This window comes from Entelurus aequoreus, linkage group LG16, assembly GCF_033978785.1.
Source record: "Entelurus aequoreus isolate RoL-2023_Sb linkage group LG16, RoL_Eaeq_v1.1, whole genome shotgun sequence".
Lineage (NCBI taxonomy): Eukaryota > Metazoa > Chordata > Actinopteri > Syngnathiformes > Syngnathidae > Entelurus > Entelurus aequoreus.
The window spans coordinates 22,121,616-22,144,033 of record NC_084746.1 but is presented as its reverse complement, the minus strand read 5'-3'; the positions used below and the strand labels follow the sequence as shown (position 1 = coordinate 22,144,033).

The window sequence follows — 22,418 nt, the reverse complement described above, 5'->3', positions numbered from 1 at the left end:
TTCCTGACAGACCGAAGACAGCACGTACGGCTGGGGAAGATTGTCTCGGACAGTCGAACCACAAACACTGGTACTCCTCAGGGCTGTGTACTCTCCCCCTGGCTCTTCTCCCTGTATACAAACTGCTGCACCTCCAGTCACCAATCCGTAAAACTGCTCAAGTTTGCGGATGACACCACCCTCATCGGGCTCATCTCAAATGGCGATGAGTCCGCCTACAGGAGAGAGGTGGACCGGCTGACGTCCTGGTGCAGCCTCAACAACCTGGAGCTGAACGTCCAGAAAACAGTGGAGATGATCATGGACTTCAGGAAAGTCACAGCCCCACCATCCCCCCTCACCCTGACTGACTCTCCCACCCCCGTCCCCATTGTGGACTCCTTCCATTTCTTGGGCACCACCTTCACCCAGGACCTCAAGTGGGAGCTGACCATCAGCTCCCTCATCAAGAAGGCCCAGCAGAGGATGTACTTCCTGCGGTAGCTGAGGAAACTTAAGGTGCCGACCGAGATGCTGGTGCAGTTTTACTCAGCCATCATAGAGTCCATCCTGACCTCCTCCATCACAGTGTGGTTCCCCGGCGCCACAGTCCAGGATAAGAATAGACTGCAGCGCATCGTACGTGCTGCTGAGAAGGTGATTGGCTGCAAGCTCCCATCCCTCCAGGACTTGTTCTCCTCCAGGACCAGGAGGCGTGTGGGTCGGATCACAGCTGACTCTTCTCACCCTGGACACACACTATTATCCCCTCTCCCCTCAGGCAGGAGACTACGCTCCATCCAGACCCACACCTCCCGCCACCTGAACAGTTTTTTCCCCTCGGCCATCAGGCAAATGAACAATAACTCCTAACAGCAGCTCCTTGAATTCCTTGAATCCCTTCTAAGTCTATCTGATAGCTCAGTCACAGCTCTTTTTATACCAAATATGTGTTATATGTGTTTTATGTCGCACGTTTGCACCAAGAAAAATTCCTAGTTTGTGAACCCGTTCTCAAACAATGGCAATAAAACTATTCTGATTCTGATTCTGATTCTGATTCTGAATAGCTTGCAGTCATGCAGTGACCAAATATATCCGATTAGCACGCCACAGAAGTCAATTACATCAACAAAGCTCACCTTTGTGCATTCACGCACAGCATAAAAAGTTTGGTGGACAAAATGAGACAAAGAAGGAGCGGCATAAAACACCTCTTTCTGTGGCAGCATCAAGGAAGGTTGTACATGTAAACAAACTACGGTGCGTTCAAGGACTTCCGAAATTAGTAGGACAAAATGGCGTGCGCCAAATACTCTCATCAGTGAAGCATGTTTAATGTAAACAGTGGGATTTCTAACTGTTAGGGAGGTTTGTGTCATTCTCTTACAAAAAATACATTAAAACAAAAAATGTATATTTTTATTCATCTTTTTCCATTTTCACACATCTCTGAAAGAGATCCAGGGAGCCACAGGGTTGCTGACCTCCGCCCTAAACCTTAACCCTAAACCTTAACCCAAACACAATTAATCAGAATCAGAATCAGAAACAGCTTTATTGGCCAAGTATGTTTAACACATAAGGGATTTGACCTGATACATTGTGCTCTCTTTGTTCAATTAAAGAAACAAAGAAAAACGCCACAACTATGAAAGAGCAAAGTACCGTAGTAGCCAACTGCGGCACCATCTTGGTATACAAAACAAGAGGGAAACATTGAAGAACACAACGAACATGAAATACATTAAGTGAGCATTGAGCTGATGCAATCAGCTGCCACTTCAGAGGCGCTGTTTCTACATACAGCTACAAAAGCAAAACACACACACAAAATATACAATAAATAATACATTTCGCACACGTATGCATAGACAAACACCAACAAAACAAAAACACCATTTCAACGCCCACATACACATGCACCAACACCAACCCATTCATATAATGTAGGACAATTGTGATAGTATCTATATTTTTAAAAAAAATCTCGGTTATCCCGAAATTTCCACATTTCCAGGAAATTCCAATTTATATGAAAGTTCGACAACTCCCAAATTTCTCACATTGTTACGCCATTTTTACCCGATTCAAACCTTTCAACTATCCACACCCTCTACAAACCCTGAATATTGAAGGCAAAAATATACCCATTTCCCCAAATTCCCCGTTTTCCCGGAATTTCTCCCTATTGTCAATTGATAGGTAAAATACAAACTTCTGTACCGTATTTTCCGCACCATAAGCCGCACCTAAAAACCAAAATTTTTCGCAAAAGCTGACAGTGCGGCTTATAACCCGGTGCGCCTTGTATATGGATTAATATTAATATTTATTTTCATAAAGTTTAGGTCTCGCAACTACGGTAAACAGCCGCCATCTTTTTTCCCCGTAGAAGAGGAAGCGCTTCTTCTTCTACGGTAAGCAACCGCCCTCATAGAAGAGGAAGCGCTTCTTCTTCTACTGTAAGCAACCGCCAAGGTGAGCACCCGCCCCCATAGAAGAAGAAGCGCGCGGATATTACGTTTCATTTCATTTGTGTGTTTCTGTAAAGACCACAAAATGGCTCCTACTAAGAGACACGCGTACAAAGTTCCACTGACTTTTGATATTCATGTGAACCGCACTGTGGATACAACGGGAACACGTACAGTGAATATTCGCACCACAGGGAATGAGAAGTCGTCCTACTGTGGTTCTAGCTTGCCATGCTAACGGCCAGAAACTTCCACCCACGGTGATATTCAAAAGGAAGACCTTGCCAAAAGAGAACTTTCCAGCCTGTGTCATCATAAAAGCTAACTCGAAGGGATGGATGGATGAAGAAAAAATGAGCGAAGAGACCGGGTGACTTTTTTCACACAGCGCCGTCCCTGTTGATCTACGACTTCATGCGCGTCCACATCAAAGATGGTGTCAAAAAACAAGTGAAGCACACCAAAGAAGAATAATTTGAGGGATTTGTGGATGAGTAATAACTTCAGAAAGTGAGCTTTAAATGTTTATTTTGTGTGTTGTGTGACACTAACGTATGAGCAACGTTGAGTTATTGATGTTGCTATTGCTCTGCACTATTTTGAGTGTTACTATTTTTGTGATTGCAATTTTGCACATTACATTTTGAGAGTGAACAGAGTTGTTAGAACGCTGGTTTGTGATATATTATTAAAGTTTGACTGACCTATCTGACTGTTTTTATGACATTCTCTTTAGCGTAGCGTAGGTGCGGCTAATAACACGGGGCGGCTAATAGGTAAACAAAGTTTTGAAATATGCCATTCATTGAAGGTGCGGCTTATAACACGGGGCGGCTTATGGTGCGGAAAATACGGTATTTACAACTTTTCTCAACCGATTTGAACCGTTTCATCATCCACACACTCTACTCATCCTGGACATACTCAAGCCAGCATGTTTCCCGGTTCCGAAAATTCCCTAATTACCAGCACTGATGGGTAAGCTACTTAGAAAATGTAGTAAGATAATCTACAAGTTAAAGGCCTACTGAAATGAATTTTTTTTATTTAAACGGGGATAGCAGATCTATTCTATGTGTCATACTTGATCATTTCGCGATATTGCCATATTTTTGCTGAAAGGATTTAGTATAGAACAACGACGATAAAGATTGCAACTTTTGGTATCTGATAAAAAAAAGGCTTGCCCCTACCGGAAGTAGCGTGACGTAGTCAGTTGAACATATACGCAAAGTTCCCTATTGTTTACAATGATGGCCGCATGAAGTGAGAGAGATTCGGACCGAGAAAGCGACAATTTCCCCATTAATTTGAGCGAGGATGAAAGATTTGTGGATGAGTAAAGTGCAAGTGAAGGACTAGTGGGGAGTTGAAGCTATTCAGATAGGGAAGATGCTGTGAGAGCCGGGGGTGACCTGATATTCAGCTGGGAATGACTACAACAGTAAATAAACACAAGACATATATATACTCTATTAGCCACAACACAACCAGGCTTATATTTAATATGCCACAAATTAATCCTGCATAAAAACACCTGCGTGTTTGTTATGCTAGCTCCTAGCTCCTCTGCTAGCTCCTAGCTCCATAGAACACGCCAATACAATTCAAACACCTGATCAACACACACAATCACTCAGCCCAAAAGACCGTTTACCTAACCCAAGGTTCATAAAGCTTATATATTTTTAAAAAGTTACGTACGTGACGCGCACATACGGTCAAGTTATCGAATGTTTAGCAGCCAAGGCTGCATACTCACGGTACCTGATATTCAGCTGGGAATGACTACAACAGTATATATACTCTATTAGCCACAACACAACCAGGCTTATATTTAATATGCCACAAATTAATCCTGCATAATAACACCTGCGTGTTTGTTATGCTAGCTCCTAGCTCCTCTGCTAGCTCCTAGCTCCATAGAACACGCCAATACAATTCAAACACCCGATCAACACACACAATCACTCAGCCCAAAAGACCGTTCACCTAACCCAAGGTTCATAAAGCTTATATATTTTTAAAAAGTTACGTACGTGACGCGCACGTACGGTACGGTACGTGTTATGCTAGCTCCTAGCTCCTCTGCTAGCTCCTAGCTCCATAGAACACGCCAATACAATTCAAACACATGATCAACACACACAATCACTCAGCCCAAAAGACCGTTCACCTAACCCAAGGTTCATAAAGCTTATATATTTAAAAAAAGTTACGTACATACGCAAAAAAAAGCCAAAGCTGCATACTCACAGTAGCACGTCTGCGTCTTTGTCATCCAAATCAAAGTAATCCTGGTAAGAGTCTGTGTTGTCCCAGTTCTCTACAGGCGTCTGTGTATCCAAATCAAAAGTCCTCCTGGTTAGAGTCTCTGTTATCCGAGTTCTTCCATCTTGACTGCATCTTTCGGGAATGTAAACAAAGAAGCGCCGACTGTGTACTGTTGTGGCTGACTACGTTCGAAAAATACGTCCATTTCGCACCGACAACTTTCTTCTTTGCTTGCTCGGCTTCCTTCTCCATAATGCAATGAACATGATTGAAACAGATTCACGAACACAGATGTCCAGAATACTGTGGAATTATGAAATGAAAACAGAGCTTTTTCGTATCGGCTTCAATGTGGAAGGCATACCCGTGTTCGTCGGGCTACGTCACACGCATACGTCATCCTCAGAGGCGTTTCGAACCGGAAGTTTAGCGGCAAATTTAAAATGTCACTTTATAAGTTAACCCGGCCGTATTGGCATGTGTTATAATGTTAAGATTTCATCATTGATATATAAACTATCAGACTGCGTGGTCGGTAGTAGTGGGTTTCAGTAGGCCTTTAATCTCCATTAAATGTAGCTGAGCTACAGGGGAAGCTATCCCCAGAGAATCATATCAAGCTACACGGCAAAAGTAGCTTGCTACATCAAAACTACATTTCACGACATTTCTATCGATGGGCCCACATGTACAAACCCCGTTTCTATATGAGTTGGGAAATTGTGTTAGATGTAAATATAAACGGAATACAATGATTTGCAAATCCTTTTCAACCCATATTCAATTGAATGCACTACAAAGACAAGATATTTGATGTTCAAACTCATAAACTTTATTTTTTTTTTGCAAATAATAATTAACTCAGAATTTCATGGCTGCAACACGTGCCAAAGTAGTTGGGAAAGGGCATGTTCACCACTGTGTTACATGGCCTTTCCTTTTAACAACACTCATTAAACATTTGAGAACTGAGGAGACACATTTTTTAAGCTTCTCAGGTGGAATTCTTTCCCATTCTTGCTTGATGTACAGCTTAAGTTGTTCAACAGTCCGGGGGTCTCCGTTGTGGTATTTTAGGCTTCATAATGCACCACACATTTTCAATGGGAGACAAGTCTGGACTACAGGCAGGCCAGTCTAGTACCCGCACTCTTTTACTATGAAGCCACGTTGATGTAACACATGGCTTGGCATTGTCTTGCTGAAATAAGCAGGGGCGTCCATGATAACGTTGCTTGGATGGCAACATATGTTGATTCAAAACCTGTATGTACCTTTCAGCATTAATGGCGCCTTCACAGATGTGTAAATTACCCATGTCTTGGGCACTAATACACCCCCATACCATCACAGATGCTGGCTTTTCAACTTTGCGCCTATAACAATCCGGATGGTTATTTTCCTCTTTAGTCCGGAGGACATGACGTCCACAGTTTCCAAAAACAATTTGAAATGTGGACTCGTCAGACCACAGAACACTTTTCCACTTAGTATCAGTCCATCTTAGATGAGCTCAGGCCCAGCGAAGCCGACGGCGTTTCTGGGTGTTGTTGATAAACGGTTTTCGCCTTGCATAGGAGAGCTTTAACTTGCATTTACAGATGTAGCGACCAACTGTAGTTACTGACAATGGGGTTCTGAAGTGTTCCTGAGCCCATGTGGTGATATCCTTTACACACTGATGTCGCTTGTTGATGCAGTACAGCCTGAGGGATCGAAGGTCATGGGCTTAGCTGCTTACGTGCAGTGATTTCTCCAGATTCTCTAAACCCTTTGATGATATTACGGACTGTAGATGGTGAAATCCCTAAATTCCTTGCAATAGCTGGTTGAGAAAGGTTTTTCTTAAACTGTTCAACAATTTGCTCGCGCATTTGTTGACAAAGTGGTGACCCTCGCCCCATCCTTGTTTGTGAATGACTGAGCATTTCATGGAATGTACTTTTATACCCAATCATGGCACCCACCTGTTCCCAATTTGCCTGTTCACCTGTGGGATGTTCCAAATAAGTGTTTGATGAGCATTCCTCAACTTTATCAGTATTTATTGCCACCTTTCCCAACTTCTTTGTCACGTGTTGCTGGCATCAAATTCTAAAGTTAATGATTATTTGCAAAAAAAAAAAAGTTTATCAGTTTGAACATCAAATATGTTGTCTTTGTAGCATGTTCAACTGAATATGGGTTGAAAATGATTTTCAAATCATTGTATTCCGTTTATATTTACATCTAACACAATTTCCCAACTTATATGGAAACGGGGTTTGTAGTAAAAGAGTGCGGGTACTAGACTGGCCTGCCTGTAGTCCAGACCTGTCTCCCGTTGAAAATGTGTGGCGGATTATGAAGCCTAAAATACCACAACGGACTGTTGAACAACTTAAGCTGTACATCAAGCAAGAATGGGAAAGAATTCCACCTGAAAAGCTTCAAAAAATGGTCTCCTCAGTTCCCAAACATTTACTGAGTGTTGTTAAAAGGAAAGGCCATGTAACACAGTGGTAAAAATGCCCCAGTGCCAACTTTTTTTCAATCTGTTGCTGCCATTAAATCCTAACTTAATGATTATTTGCAACAACAACAAAAAGTTTCTCAGTTCGAACATTAAATATCTTGTCTTTGCAGTCTTTTCAATTGAATATAAGTTGAAAAGGATTTGCAAATAATTGTATTCTGCTTTTATTTACTATTTACATGACGTGCCAACTTCACTGGTTTTGGGTTTTGTATTAATTATCTGTCATTTAGCTGGGGACACCCTATACTACCTCAAGGGGTCCCCGGACCCCACTGTATGATTTTATTTTAGTTTGCCTTTTCTTTAGCCCACCCCTATAATGTTATTAATGTTCTCTACCTAGAGAAAAAAACAGCATCTATCTATATTTTGACCAAAAAAAACCAATGACTTGTGTGTTGTTTGGGAACAGTTGCTAATGGTTATGTGCAGTAAAACTGTTCAACTTACCTTAAAGTGTGTTCCTAAATTTGTGTTGGACGTCTTTGATAGAGAGCAGTTTAGTTATATCTTATGGTTTGGTTTAAGCAATTAAAAAGCAGCACGATCGAGGTTCGATCCCTAGGCTCGGGGTCTTTCTGTGTGGAGTTTGCATGTTCTCCCTGTGACTGGGTGGGTTCCCTCTGGGTACTCCGGCTTCCTCCCACCGCCAAAGACATACAGTACACCTGGGGATAGGTTGATTGGCAACACTAAATGGTCCCTAGTGTGTGAATGTGAGTGTGAATGTTGTCTATCTGTGTTTTCCTGTGATGAGGTGGAGACTTGTCCAGTGTGTACCCCGCCTTCCACCCGAGTACAGCTGGGATAGGCTCCCGTGACCCCGAGACTGACAAGCGGTAGAAAATGGATGGATGGAATTAAAAACTAAGGTCTCGTGCATTGTTTTCTCGAAACTAATTCCATCCATTCATCCATTTTCTACCGCTTGTTGCCGGAGCCTATCTCAGCTGCATTCGGGCGGAAGACGGGGTACACCCTGGACAAGTCGCCACCTCATCGCAGGGCCAACACAGATAGACAGACACCGTTCACACTCACATTCACACACTAGGGCCAATTTAGTGTTGCCAATCAACCTATCCCCAGGTGCATGTCTTTGGAGGTGGGAGGAAGCCGGAGTACCCGGAGGGAACCCACGCAGTCACGGGGACAACATGCAAACTCCACACAGAAAGATCCCGAGCGCAGGATCAAACCCAGGACCTTTGTATTGTGAGGCAGACACACTAACCCCTCTTACACCGTGCTGCCCGAAACGCATTCATTTGTCTAAATATGGCTAAGGACACGCATTATTGTGGGTTTCCTGTACGTCATATTCATCACTAAGGGAAAAATCTAATCTGCAGGAAAGAATCCCTCTGCCATTATCAATTTTTATTATTTTTTTGCCCGAGTCGTCAGCTTGAAGCGTCCTTCTGTCTCTGACTCCTTCGTCGTCATGTGACATGAGTGAGTTATGATTTTGCTTACCGGTTTCAATTACCTGCCTTATCTTGCCTCTGATTGGCCAGTTTCTCATTAGCACTAACCTCAGCCAATTGTGACTCATCATACGAACATCATGGATTTTCTCTGTATCTATGATGTTCTCATTCATCCAGGTCATTGTATTTTCTCCATATTTTTTTTGGTCTGGATTTGAAGTCCATTTTCTCGCTTTGTAGCTTGTATCTTTAATGTAAGCTACCTATAGCTACATGGGTCTAAAAGTGGCTAAGCTACAGAAAAAGCTACTCATTAAAAAGATAGCTAAGCTACTAGAAAATGTAGTTAAGCTACGTATCTTAGCTACATGTAGCTTGTTACTGCTCATCACTGATTACCAGGATTTTTTCCCCATTGAAAATGAATGGGCATACCTCTACATAACCCACATTTCTCAACCCACTCGAATGGTTCCAACAGCCACACACTCCACTCAACCTGGACATTCAAGCATTGCAGTTGCACTCAGGGGCGGCATAGCTCGGTTGGTAGAGTGGCCGTGCCAGCAACTTCAGGGTTCCAGGTTCGATTCCCGCTTCCGCCATCCTAGTCACTGCCGTTGTGTCCTTGGGCAAGACACTTTACCCACCTGTTCCCAGTGCCACCCACACTGGTTTAAATGTAACTTAGATATTGGGTTTCACTATGTAAAGCGCTTTGAGTCACTAGAGAAAAGCGCTATATAAATATAATTCACTTCACTTCACTTCACTTCACTCACGCGTATCAGCGACTCGCCAGCTTGCGCACACACGGCAATCACAATTTTTACGGGAATTGCAAACTCGAGTTTAGTCTTATCACGTAAAATTAACTAGCCAATTTTACAAGTTTTTGGTATTTTTCTCCTAAAATATATAGTCTTTTTATCTTGTATTTTGTCAGGTCTTTTTTGCAGTGCAGACATGGAAATGGCTCCCCAAGGCAGATCTAAAAGTTCACAAATAAAGCATTAAATGCAGCGCAGATGCCACTAAAGTGACACGCCCTGTTGCGCATTCCCACAGGGGCCTGATCCAAAAAGCAAAAAGACAAGGAAACAAGATAGAAACTTCAAGAAAACAAGGGGGTACACAAGAACACAGAACTTGAATAATTAATATCTTGTGGTATCGTAGATATCGTATTTTCCGGACTATAAGGCTTCTGGATTATAAGGCGCACTGCCAATGAATGGTCTATTTTCGATCGTTTTTCATATATAAAGCGCACCGGATTATAGAACGCATCAAAGGAGTCATATTATTATCATCCATCCATTTTCTAGCGCTTGTCCCTGTGGTCTACATAACATGTAATGGTGGTTCTTTGGTCAAAATGTTGCATAAATTATGTTTTACAGATCATCTTCAAGCCGCTTTCTGACAGTCGCTTCCGGATGTGTCATTTTGTGGGCGGTCTTATTTACGTGGCTCACCTTCGACAGCGTCTTCTCCCCGTTATCTTTGTTGTAGCGGTGTAGCGTGCAAGGACGGGAGTGGAAGAAGTGTCAAAAGATGGAGCTAACTGTTTTAATAACATTCAGACTTTACTTCAATCAATAATGGAGCAGCATCTCCTCATCCGGAAACAACAATAAGGCCGGAAATGTGTCCCATGAAAAGCCGTCTGACCGGAGCTCTCTAATATCTAAAGTTGCTTAATAATGTAAACTCACTACACCGGTATGTTTAGCGCTTTAATGGCGAGTTTACTGACAGATATAAGTAAGAACTTTACACTACTTTATATTACAAATGGCAATAGTGGAGGATGAATGTACCATAACAAGAAGATAGAGAAAAAGAAGAAGCTTAATGACTACGGTGTCGGCACGGGCTACAAAGGCGGATGCGCGCAATTTTTCAGGATTTATGCAGATCCCAAATACAGATCAGCAGGTACCAGAAGGTAAGAAAAGTTGCTTTTGCATAATATTGCGAAACAAAACGCCAGATAATGTCTTACCTTATACACACACCATAATAATACTCATATGTTTAATGCGCCTACAATCCATCAAGCAGTGCGGCTTCATAGCTTACCAAAGTCGTACTAAAACATTTTGATAGATTTTTTAGCTCCGTGTGTAATGTGCTATATTTTCAATGGAACATATAACATTTTGGTGTTGTTTACTTGAGTCATATTGCCATCATATTGCAGTCCACATGTATCTCTTATGTTTGACTGCCATTTACTGGGCACACTTATCATTACACCATGTACCAAATAAAATAGTTTTAAGGTCGCTAAGCCAAACCAGAATTATTCCTTACTTTAGGTGCATCAGGTTATAAGGTGCACAGTTGAGTTTTGAGGAAAAAAAGGATTTTAAGTGCGCCTTATAGTCCGAAAATACGGTAATCTTTTATTAGCCTACTTATGTATGTATACATTTATTTTGGCTCCCTTGAGAGATAATTACTAGTTTTGTATTTTCCTTATTGGCAACTTTACACTTATAATTGATAGGCCAATAGAGGGCGCACTCGTTGTTAGGTTGGCTCCTGCCTACTCACTTGGCATTAGAAGAAGAGTGTGCCAAGTCTTGACGTTGAGTAAATGACAACTAAGAACAATTCCTGTGCAGTTCATTCATCATGAAGATATGTTATATCTTCATGAAAAAATTAGAGAGGGTTGGTCTTGAACAGGGTAGGAAGCTACTTAATCAACAGAGAGCAATATGTGAAGTTAGGCGAAAACACGTCTACAACACTAAATATAGCTTTCCGTGTACCCTAGGGCAGTGGTCCCCAACCACCGGGCCGTGGCCCGGTACCGGTCCGTGGATCGATTGGTACCGGGCCGCACAAGAAATAAAATATATATATATATACACTACCGTTCAAAAGTTTGGGGTCACGCAAACAATTTTGTGGAATAGCCTTCATTTCTAAGAACAAGAATAGACTGTCGAGCTTCAGATGAAAGTTCTCTTTTTCTGGCCATTTTGAGCGTTTAATTGACCCCACAAATGTGATGCTCCAGAAACTCAATCTGCTCAAAGGAAGGTCAGTTTTGTAGCTTCTGTAACGAGCTAAACTGTTTTCAGATGTGTGAACATGATTGCACAAGGGTTTTCTAATCATCAATTAGCCTTCTGAGCCAATGAGCAAACACATTGTACCATTAGAACACTGGAGTGATAGTTGCTGGAAATGGGCCTCTATACACCTTTGTAGATATTGCACCAAAAACCAGATATTTGCAGCTAGAATAGTCATTTACCACATTAGCAATGTATAGAGTGTATTTCTTTAAAGTTAAGACTAGTTTAAAGTTATCTTCATTGAAAAGTACAGTGCTTTTCCTTCAAAAATAAGGACATTTCAATGTGACCCCAAACTTTTGAACGGTAGTGTATATATATATATATATATATATATATATATATATATATATATATATATATATATATATATATATATATATATATATATATATATATGTATATATATATACATATATATACTATATTGAAATGGAAAAGAGGTAGAATTAAATAAGATCTGCTTCTTTCTACTCCTTTTCGGACGTGTTGTAATGAGAAATTGGAAATATGGGATGTAATACATTGTAACTTTGTGCATGTTCAGAATAAACTTAAACCCTAAACCATGACACAAACCCCTTAACTCTAATTTAAAGTAATTTTTCCGACATTTTCAGCAGGGACAGCTGACCGGGGAAATTCTTGGTAGAAATGAATAGACAAACTCAAAATTAGATTTATATAACATTTTGTCTCTTGAGTATAGACTCAAAGCGCTTTACATAGTGAAACCCATGATCTACATTTAAACCAGTGTGGCATTTGGAGCAAAGGTAAAGTGTCTAGTCCAAGGACAAAACAGCAGTGACTAGGGTGGCGAAAGCTGGAATCGATCCTGGAACCCTCAAATAGCTGGCACGGCCACTTTATCAAGTGAGCCAAGCCGCTCCGCAAGCCAAAAACATTGCACGTTTGTATTAAAGACAAGTTAGAACAGTCGCTATGAGTTTTCGCAGGCTTTTTAAATAATTATTGCAGTCTAAAAAGTTGAATTCATGGCAGCTTTTTTTTCAGAAAGTTGTGGCGAAAATTGCTTCTTTTTTTTCCTCAATAACATTGAATCAACTTGTGATTTGATGACTTTGTTATCAGTGTTTTAGTGTTTCTTGTAAACTTAACCTAAAAAAGCACAGAATTTTAACAAACATAATAATATATATACAGTATTAGGGTTGTACGGTATACCGCTACTAGTATAATACCGCGATACTAATGAATCATTATCGGTACTATACCGCCTCTAAAAAGTACCGCTCCCCCACCCTTCCCCCTTCCCATGCTTCACTACACACCATAGCTCACCGGCGTTACCGCTAATGACGCCGTTCCTGAATGTAAACAAACGGCATTGATGGATCTACACCTGACATCCACTGTAATGATACCAAGTACAGGAGCGTATCTATTCGATACTACTATGATTACATCGATATTTTTTAGCATCACAAAATCTTCTTTCGGTTTTTTGAAATTTATATTATGTTTATAAACTCAGGAAATATGTATCTGGACACAATGTAACGACTAGGTATCGTATTGGTACCTAAATTTGTGGTATCATCCAAACTAATGTAAAGTATCAAACACAGAAGAATAAGTGATTATTACATTTTAACAGAAGTGTAGATAGAACATGTTAAAAGAGAAAGTAAGCAGATATTAACAGTAAATGAACAAGTAGATTACTAATTAATTTTATACCACGTATGCTTAATAATTTGACAAAATAATAGAATGATAAATTATACAATATGTTACTGCATATGTCAGCAGACAAATTAGGAGCCTTTGTTTGCTTACTTATTAATAAAAGACAAATTTTCATGTATATTCACTATTTTATTTAAGGACAAACTTGCAATAAGAAACATATGTTTAATGTGTCCGAAGATTTTTTGTTAAAATAAAGCCAATAATGCATTTTTTTTGGTCCCCTTTATTTAGAAAAGTATTCAAACGTACAAAAAAGTATCGAAATACATTTTGGTACCGGCACCGGTACCAAAATATCGGTATCGGTACAACATTAATATATATAATATATATTATATTATATATATATATATATATATATATATATATATATATATATATATATATATATATATATATATATATATATATATATATATATATATATATATATATATATATATATATACATATATATATATTTATATACATATATATATATATATATATATATATATATATATATATGTATATATATATATATATATATATATATATATGTATATATATATATATATATATATATATATATATATATATATATATATATAAATATATATATATATATATGTATATATATATATATATATATATATATATATATATATATATATATATATATATATATATATATATATATATATATATATATATATATATATAAATATATATATATATATATTTGTATATACTGTATATGATGGGTTCCCACTTCTCTGTGAGCGCTTTGAGTATCTAATAATAAAAAAGTGCGTTATAAAATTGAATCTATTATTATTATTATTATTATATAAAAAGTATTTGGCCACCTGCTTTGACTCGCATATGAACTTGAAGTGCCATCTCATTCCTAACCCATAGGGTTCAATATGATGTCGGTGCACCTTTTGCAGCTATTACAGCTTCAACTCTTCTGGGAAGATGTTTACAAGGTTGCGGAGTGTGTTTATAGGAATTTTCGACCATTCGTCCAAAAGCGCATTGGTGAGGTCACACACTGATGTTGGTCGAGAAGGCCTGGCTCTCAGTCTCTGTTCTAATTCATCCCAAAGGTGTTCTATCGGGTTCAGGTCAGGACTCTGTGCAGGCAGTCAAGTTCATCCACACCAGACTCTGTCATCTATGTCTTTATGGACCTTGCTTTGTGCACTGGTGCGCAGTCATGTTGGAAGAGGAAGGGGCCCGCTCCAAACTGTTCCCACAAGGCTGGGAGCATGGAATTGTCCATAATGTTTTGGTATCCTGGAGCATTATAAATAAAGGATAAATGGGTTATACTTGTATAGCGCTTTTCTACCTTCAAGGTATTTAAAGCGCTTTGACAGTATTTCCACATTCACCCATTCACACACACATTCACACACTGATGGCGGGAGCTGCCATGCAAGGCGCTAACCAGCAGCCATCAGGAGCAAGGGTGAACTGTCTTGCCCAAGGACACAACGGACATGACTAGGATGGTAGAAGGTGGGGGTTTGAACCCCAGTAACCAGCAACCCTCCGATTGCTGGCACAGCCACTCTACTAACTTCGCCACGCCGTCCCCATTCAAAGTTCCTTTCACTGGAACTAAAGGGCCAAGTCCAACTCCTGAAAAACAACCCCACACCATAATTCCTCCTCCATCAAATTTCACACTCTGCACAATGCAGTCCGAAATGTACCGTTTCCCTGGCAACTTCGAAACCCAGACTCATCCATCAGATTGCCAGATGGGAAAGCGTGATTCATTACTCCAGAGAACGCGTCTCCACTGCTCTAGAGTCCAGTGGCAACGTGCTTTACACCATGGAAACCCATTCCATGAAGCTCTCTGCGTACTGTACGTGGGCTAATGTCTAAGGTCACATGAAGTTTGGAGCTCTGTAACAACTGACTGTGCAGAAAGTCGGCGACCTCTTTGCACTATGCGCTTCAGCATCTGCTGACCCCTCTCTGTCAGTTTACGTGGCCTACCACTTCGTGGCTGAGTTGCTGTTGTTCCCAAACTCTTCCATTTTCTTATAATAAAGCCGACAGTTGACTTTGGATTTTTTAGGACCGAGGAAATTTCACGACTGGATTTGTTGCACAGGTGGCATCCTATGACAGTTCCACGCTGGAAATCACTGAGCTCCTGAGAGCGGCCCATTCTTTCACAAATGTTTGTAGAAACAGTCTCCATGCCTAAGTGCAGGGCCGGCCCGTGGCATAGGCCGTGTAGGCAAATGCTAAGGGCCACACCAGTGCCACAAATGTTGGAGAAAAAAAAAAAAGAAAAAAAAAGTTGGTACTATTATTTCTAAATACAAAAAATAATCCCACGTTAATTAAAATGCAAAGTAAAGCCTATTTAATAGAAATATTATTTGTTACAACCTTACGCCCCCCCCCCCCCCCCCCCCCCGCCGCGCCCCCGCCCCCCCACCCCCCGCACGGTGCGCCCCCTCCCTTTCCGTATCATGACTCTTTTTGGACGTCACCACATCAAAAAATCAACACAAGATGTCAAAACGGCCAAAACTGTCAGGTGCCCAGGGAAGAAAAAAGAGAAAAGAAGAGGGGGAGAAACGAGAAAAAGACAGAGGTAGCAGGGAGGTAACGTTAGCCTACATTAAATTATTTGTCTGTTACAGAATGTGATAGTAACCTGGCTTTTTAGCATTAAGCTGATGTTACATGATTCGGCAATTGCTAATCAATAAATAGCTAGTTCTGTTTTAACGTCGGGTTAATATTGTGGAGGGGGCTAAGTAAATAATAATGTAACGTTAGGTAATTACAGTACTCCCTGGTGTACAGTAATTTGTAAGTCATTCTAGTTAATGCAATATTAAAAAGCACAAATAAAGAACTCTGTAGGATCCCCTTTTTTTGTAATATAGTTGTTAAAGTCATACTGGTTTGATATCTTGTTTTGTGCAGTGCCTTATTTATATTGTATTTTTAATTTATTTTATGCAACTTGTTGACACGTTTTATTTTGTGTTTATGTATGTAAAAAATATTGTATTTCATATATTCATTTTTAATTTTTTGTATTCATTTATTTATTCATATATTTTTTTATCTTGTTAACTATTCTGATTGTTAATTTGCTTTCTTTAAGTAAAAAAAAAGGTCAAAGACAAAGCTATTCGGTTTCTTATGAGTATATACACTTCACTGCCGATGTGGGGGGGGGGGCGGCGCCACCTAAAATCTTGCCTAGGGCGCCAGATTGGTTAGGGCCGTGCCTGCCTAAGTGCTTGATTTTATACACCTGTGGCCGGGCCAAGTGATTAGGACACTTGATTCTGATCATTTTGATGGGTGGCCAAATACTTTTGGCAATATAGTGTATGTTCTTAATTGTTTGACCCTGGATAAATAATTGTTGAATAAATACCTGTATATAAATACATGTAAACCAGGAAGTTAACATTTATATACTACATTAGCCAGAAGTCTTGGCACCGTATACAGCAGGGGTGGGCAATTAATTTTTACCGGGGGCCGCATGAGCAACCCGAGCACTGCTGGAGGGCCACACTGACAATATTTCAATTAAATTTTGCTCAAATTATTTTTGATATACCGTAAGATAGATAATAATAATATTTTCATTTAACCTAACTTATCTTTATACAAAAGCAGATGGCTTTTGATGGTTTTATTTTTAACACTTTCTTACACAACACTTCCTGATGTATATTACAATACAAAAATTTCAATTTCTGTCACTTTATCCTGCATCCTCTTTGTTGTAAAACCTTTATTTAACCAGATAAGAAAACGTTGTGAACGTAGCACGCCTGTAAGGTGATTGGCGAAGAAGGAGGAAGCGTTGCTGTTGCGGAAATGAGGAGTGAGGATTGGTTTTCCTTTTGGAAAGAACGAGATAAGTTGAGCTGTGTTAGTATAGCTTGCTCAATAAAAGTTTAAAAAGTGCATCAGACTTGGTGTGCACTTCTTCTGGACGCTACAATTGATGTCAGAAGTGGGATGAAATGCCTCCCAGTTCGCCTTGCCATCAAACCTGGGAGTCTTCATTGAGGGCGGAATTCCCCCCGTGGCAAGCAGCGTGGCTGCACCTGTAAACGCTCTCTCTCGCTCTCTCTCTCTCTCTCTCTCTCTCTCTTTGCGGCGAGCTCCTCACGTGGCACGTACCTCCCGATGACGTAGCACACAAACAGTGCAGTATGCGCAAAGTTTTACTTCTGCCACCAATTGTAGCGTCCAGAAGAAGTGCACATCAAGTCTGACGCTCTTTTGAAACTTTTATTGAGCAAGCTATACTAACACAGCTCAACATATCTCGTTCCTTCCACACGCACGTCTCCTCACTCCTCATTTACGCAACTCAAGAAGACAACATCTACTTCAGCAGGTCGTTACACTATATTCTTTAAACACAGCAACGTGTGTACCACAAATAAGCACACAGCTTTACCTTTACTTGTCTTGTTGAAAACACGCCATTCGTCATCAACTTTTCTCTTTTTAGTCGCTGTGCGCCTTCCCTCACAGGACATACGCACATATAACACTTTTCAAAATAAAAGCAGCACAGTTGTATTGCACGCACGACAAAGATGTTTTTTTAAATTTATTTTGTAATTTGAGATTGCCGCTGCGCGCACGAGCATACGTCCACACGGAAGTAATACAAATAACGCTTTTCAAAACAAAAGCAGCACCGTTGTATTGCACACTCGAAATAGATGCTTTTTAAAATTTATTTTGTAATTTATAATTGGCCTCACGCGGGCCGGACAGGGACGTACAAAGGGCCGGATGCGGCCCGCGGGCCGCACAATGCCCAGGTCTGGTATACAGTAACATGACAAGAGTTAATATTTTGTGACACTTTGTTGTTCCTGTTTTTTTCTACGCAAAAAACAAACATACGTAAGTTTTGATTCTCGCTGGGGGACAGGACGAGCGAGGAGGACGTTTTCTCATGCTGGCGTTTCCATGTGATGCAGATCGTTAAGTAAAATCATAATCATTATCTTTTTTTTTAATTTTTATGTTTGTTTATTGTGAAGTAAATGTTTTCTATATCTCTATATTGGTGTGTTGTTATAATTATTTTTCTTTTTATTATTATTAATTATTTGTATTATTATAATTTTTGGTTGTTGTTGTTGTTGTTGTGTTTTTTGACACGTCCAAAATAAACTATTACTAGGACTACTACTGCTCAAATGAAAATTGCAGTGTTATGTTCCGGTGTGGCAGAGCTTAGAACGTGTTATAGTTATGTCAGGTGTTGTTGATCTGGACCCCAGAATGCAGAGACAGCTAAAATAGGAGCACTGGACAGGAAATGAAACTAAATACCAGAAACGTATAATAATTGTCATGAGAGACCATGACAAGCAGTCAGTTATTAGCAGGACACATTGCCTCGGTGCTGAGTCAGCTCATCTAAATTAGATCAACTGGTCTGTGCTTCAATAATGTGCTTTCTATTCAGTGTGGTACAAAGCACAGAAATACTGCATACACATACATACATACATACATACATATATATATATATATATATATATATATATATATATATATATATATATATATATATATATATATATATATATATATATATATATATATATATATATATATATATATATATATATATATATATATATATATATATATATATATATATATATAATCTTAATATATACGTATATATCTACATACATACATATATATATATATATATCTACATACATACATATACATACATATATATATATCTACATATATATATATATATATATATATATATATATATATATATATATATATATATATATATATATATATATATATATATATCTACATACATACATATATATATCTACATACAGACATATACATATATATATATCTACATACATACATACATATACATATATCTACATACATACATATATATCTCTACATACATACATATACATATATCTACATACATACATATCTATATATATATATATATATGTATGTATGTAGATATATATATATATATGTATATACATATATATCTATATATATATATATATATACATATATATACTTAGATATATATATGTATGTATGTAGATATATATATATATATATGTATATGTATACATATATATATATATATATATATATATATATATATATATATATATGTGTGTGTATATGTATATATATATATATATATATATATATATATATATATATATATATATATATATATATATATATATATATATATATATATATGTGTGTATATGTAGATATATATATATATATATATATATATATATATATATATATATATATATATATATATATATATATATATATATATATATATATATATATATTCCAGCTGACTTTCACGAGAGGCGGGATACACCCTAGACCCCAGCCAATTAAATTGTTTTTAAAATAATCCACAAAATTAAAATATTAAATAAATGCTCCTCTGCCAAGATACAGATCATTAAAATTATAAATTATGAATGTGAAATGACTTTCTGTCATGCAAATTACATGATGTTATTTCCTCTTTTTTTTCATATAAAATAACAACTGTAACAAACAAAGACCTGTTCCAAATGGAAGATACCCTTAAACAAATTATGTTGTCATCTGGCGCTATATAGAAAATAATAATAAATAACTCTGATTATTCTTCTTTAAAAGTAATTAAAATAATATATTTCATAATAATGTATACTATATTATAATTAGTATAGGTTTCATGCAAAAGCTGGTTGACATAGGTGGATCATGTTTCGCATTATATTATATCAATATATATAATAATATTGTTTATGTATTATATAGCTGTATTGACCAACACATTCATTCCCTCCGTCTTAATATGTCATTATACTGTATAATAGTATCATTAACGTAATCAATAAACATTCATTCAGTTTTTAAAAAGTGAAAAAGAATGTTGGTCACAATACTATTAATATTTAATTACCTTCTGTTTTGCTTGTCCTGTCATCCACTGATGATGAAGATGACGATGAAGATGATGATGGTGATGTTGACATTCCGTCCGTCCAAGTCTCCATTTTTCTGAGGGTCAACACAGAGAAGACTTATTGATGGGCAGACAGGGAACAGAACAAGAAGACACAAACAAATTCATTCCTCTGCTTTCACTCGGCAGCAAACTTCCTCTCTGGAAACTGACCGGAAAGGAGGAACTCATGGTGGAATGGTGGGGGGAGGAGTCGTTGGCATGGCGACTGGAGCTAGGGAGGTTTATTACAATGAAATAATTAAGAATTTGATAACAATAATGATAAGAATAATAATAATAATAACAATACGGATACGAATAAGAATACAGATAACAATAAAAAGAAAAAAAGAATACGAAAAAATGAATAAGAAAAAAGAAGAAGAAGAAGAAAAAGAAAAAGAAAAACAACAAGAAAAACAAGAAGAAGAAGAAGGACAAACAATGATTACATCTATAAAACACTGAAATGACCCACAAAGGAAGTTAAGCAAGCTACCAGGAATTCAGTTCTGACGAACTTCCGTGTAGTCTGGGGGTCAGCAACCCGCGGCTCTCGAGCCATGCGGCTCGTTAGCGCCGCCCTAGTGGCTCCCTGGAGCTTTTTCAAAAATGGAAAAAGATAGGGTAAAAATACATTTGTTGTTTTAATAATGTTTCTGTAGGAGGGCAAACACGACACAAACCTTCCTAATTGTTAGGAAACCCACTGTTTAATATGTTTGTGTTCATGCATCACTGATGACAGTATTTGGCCAGCGTCATTTTGTCCAACTATTTTTGGCGGTCCTTGAACTCACCGTAGTTGGTTTACGTGTACAACTTTCTCCGTCTCTGCCACAAAAAGATGTGTTTTATGCCACTCTTTCTTTGTCTGATTTTGTCCACCAAATGTTTTATGCTGTGCGGGAATGCACAAAGGTGAGCTTTGTTGATGTTATTGACTTGCGTGGAGTGCTAATAATCCATGCTAACATGCTATTTAGGCCATATATATACTTTTATATATATATATATATATATATATATATATATATATATATATATATATATATATATATATATATATATATATATATATAAATATGGCTGTAAATTTGATGTACAGTATGTGTGCTTGTGTTTTTCAGGAACACTAATACAAAAACTCCCAATAATGTCTGATAGAATGCTAAAACATTACCACAGACCATCTCAAAAAACGAAATGGGATTGTACAATTTTACTGAATGAGACACCCAGAATGTAAAGAATGTGGGATTTAAAATATCAACTATAACTATAACTAAGTTACTTCTCAAACCACCTCCTTGATCGACAACTTTTACAACCAAGCAAAACGCAACAAAAATGCAACAAACACGGCAAAATATGAACGCAAAGGGTAAAAACACCTACAATCTGAAGAACTTTGTCTTAAAGATCTGCTTCCACGTCTGTCCCTGACACCTGCTTGACAGGCTGGCTGCTCTGGAAAGAAACCCTGACCACACTGCTTGGTGCCTCGTCTGAGCTGCTGTGACGTATATTACCGTAATAACTCGTACATCACTCAAAAGCGCAGATTCCAACCATTGAAATACTTTCTGCAGTTCAAGACTTACGGTCATTTGAAATCAGCACATCATACATAACAATGGCAGCTACAGTTTCAATGTTACCAGTCTAAAAAATTTATTTGGAAACATCTGGCGGGCCGGATTAAAAATCTTAACGAGTTCCATGTTTTACGTAGGTGTGGTGTATACAGTACTTGAAGTTTTATACCTGGCTCAAAAACATGACTTGTATTTTAGGATGTTTGTGACATTTTAATAAAGTTCAAAATGTCTAGCTTTACTAAAGAAAACGTTGTCATATTAAACTTGGGTCTCTGTCACACAGGAT

General features: G+C 38.2%; 1 protein-coding gene across 3 annotated transcripts in view; it reads right to left on the bottom strand.

Moving 5' to 3' along the window:
- exoc3l1 (exocyst complex component 3-like 1) overlaps window positions 1–20,945 on the bottom strand; it is a 97,646-nt gene extending 76,701 nt beyond the window's left edge. For 2 of the 3 annotated variants that reach the window (XM_062022371.1, XM_062022369.1), the window contains exon 1: window positions 20,487–20,945. In XM_062022371.1, the coding sequence (XP_061878355.1) occupies window positions 20,487–20,580 (94 nt within the window). In that variant the 5' untranslated portion in view covers window positions 20,581–20,945. Of the gene's footprint in view, window positions 1–17,939; window positions 18,239–20,486 lie in introns of those variants that run through there. The other variant, XM_062022370.1, reaches the window with a different exon arrangement.
- Window positions 20,946–22,418: the final 1,473 nt, after the last annotated feature.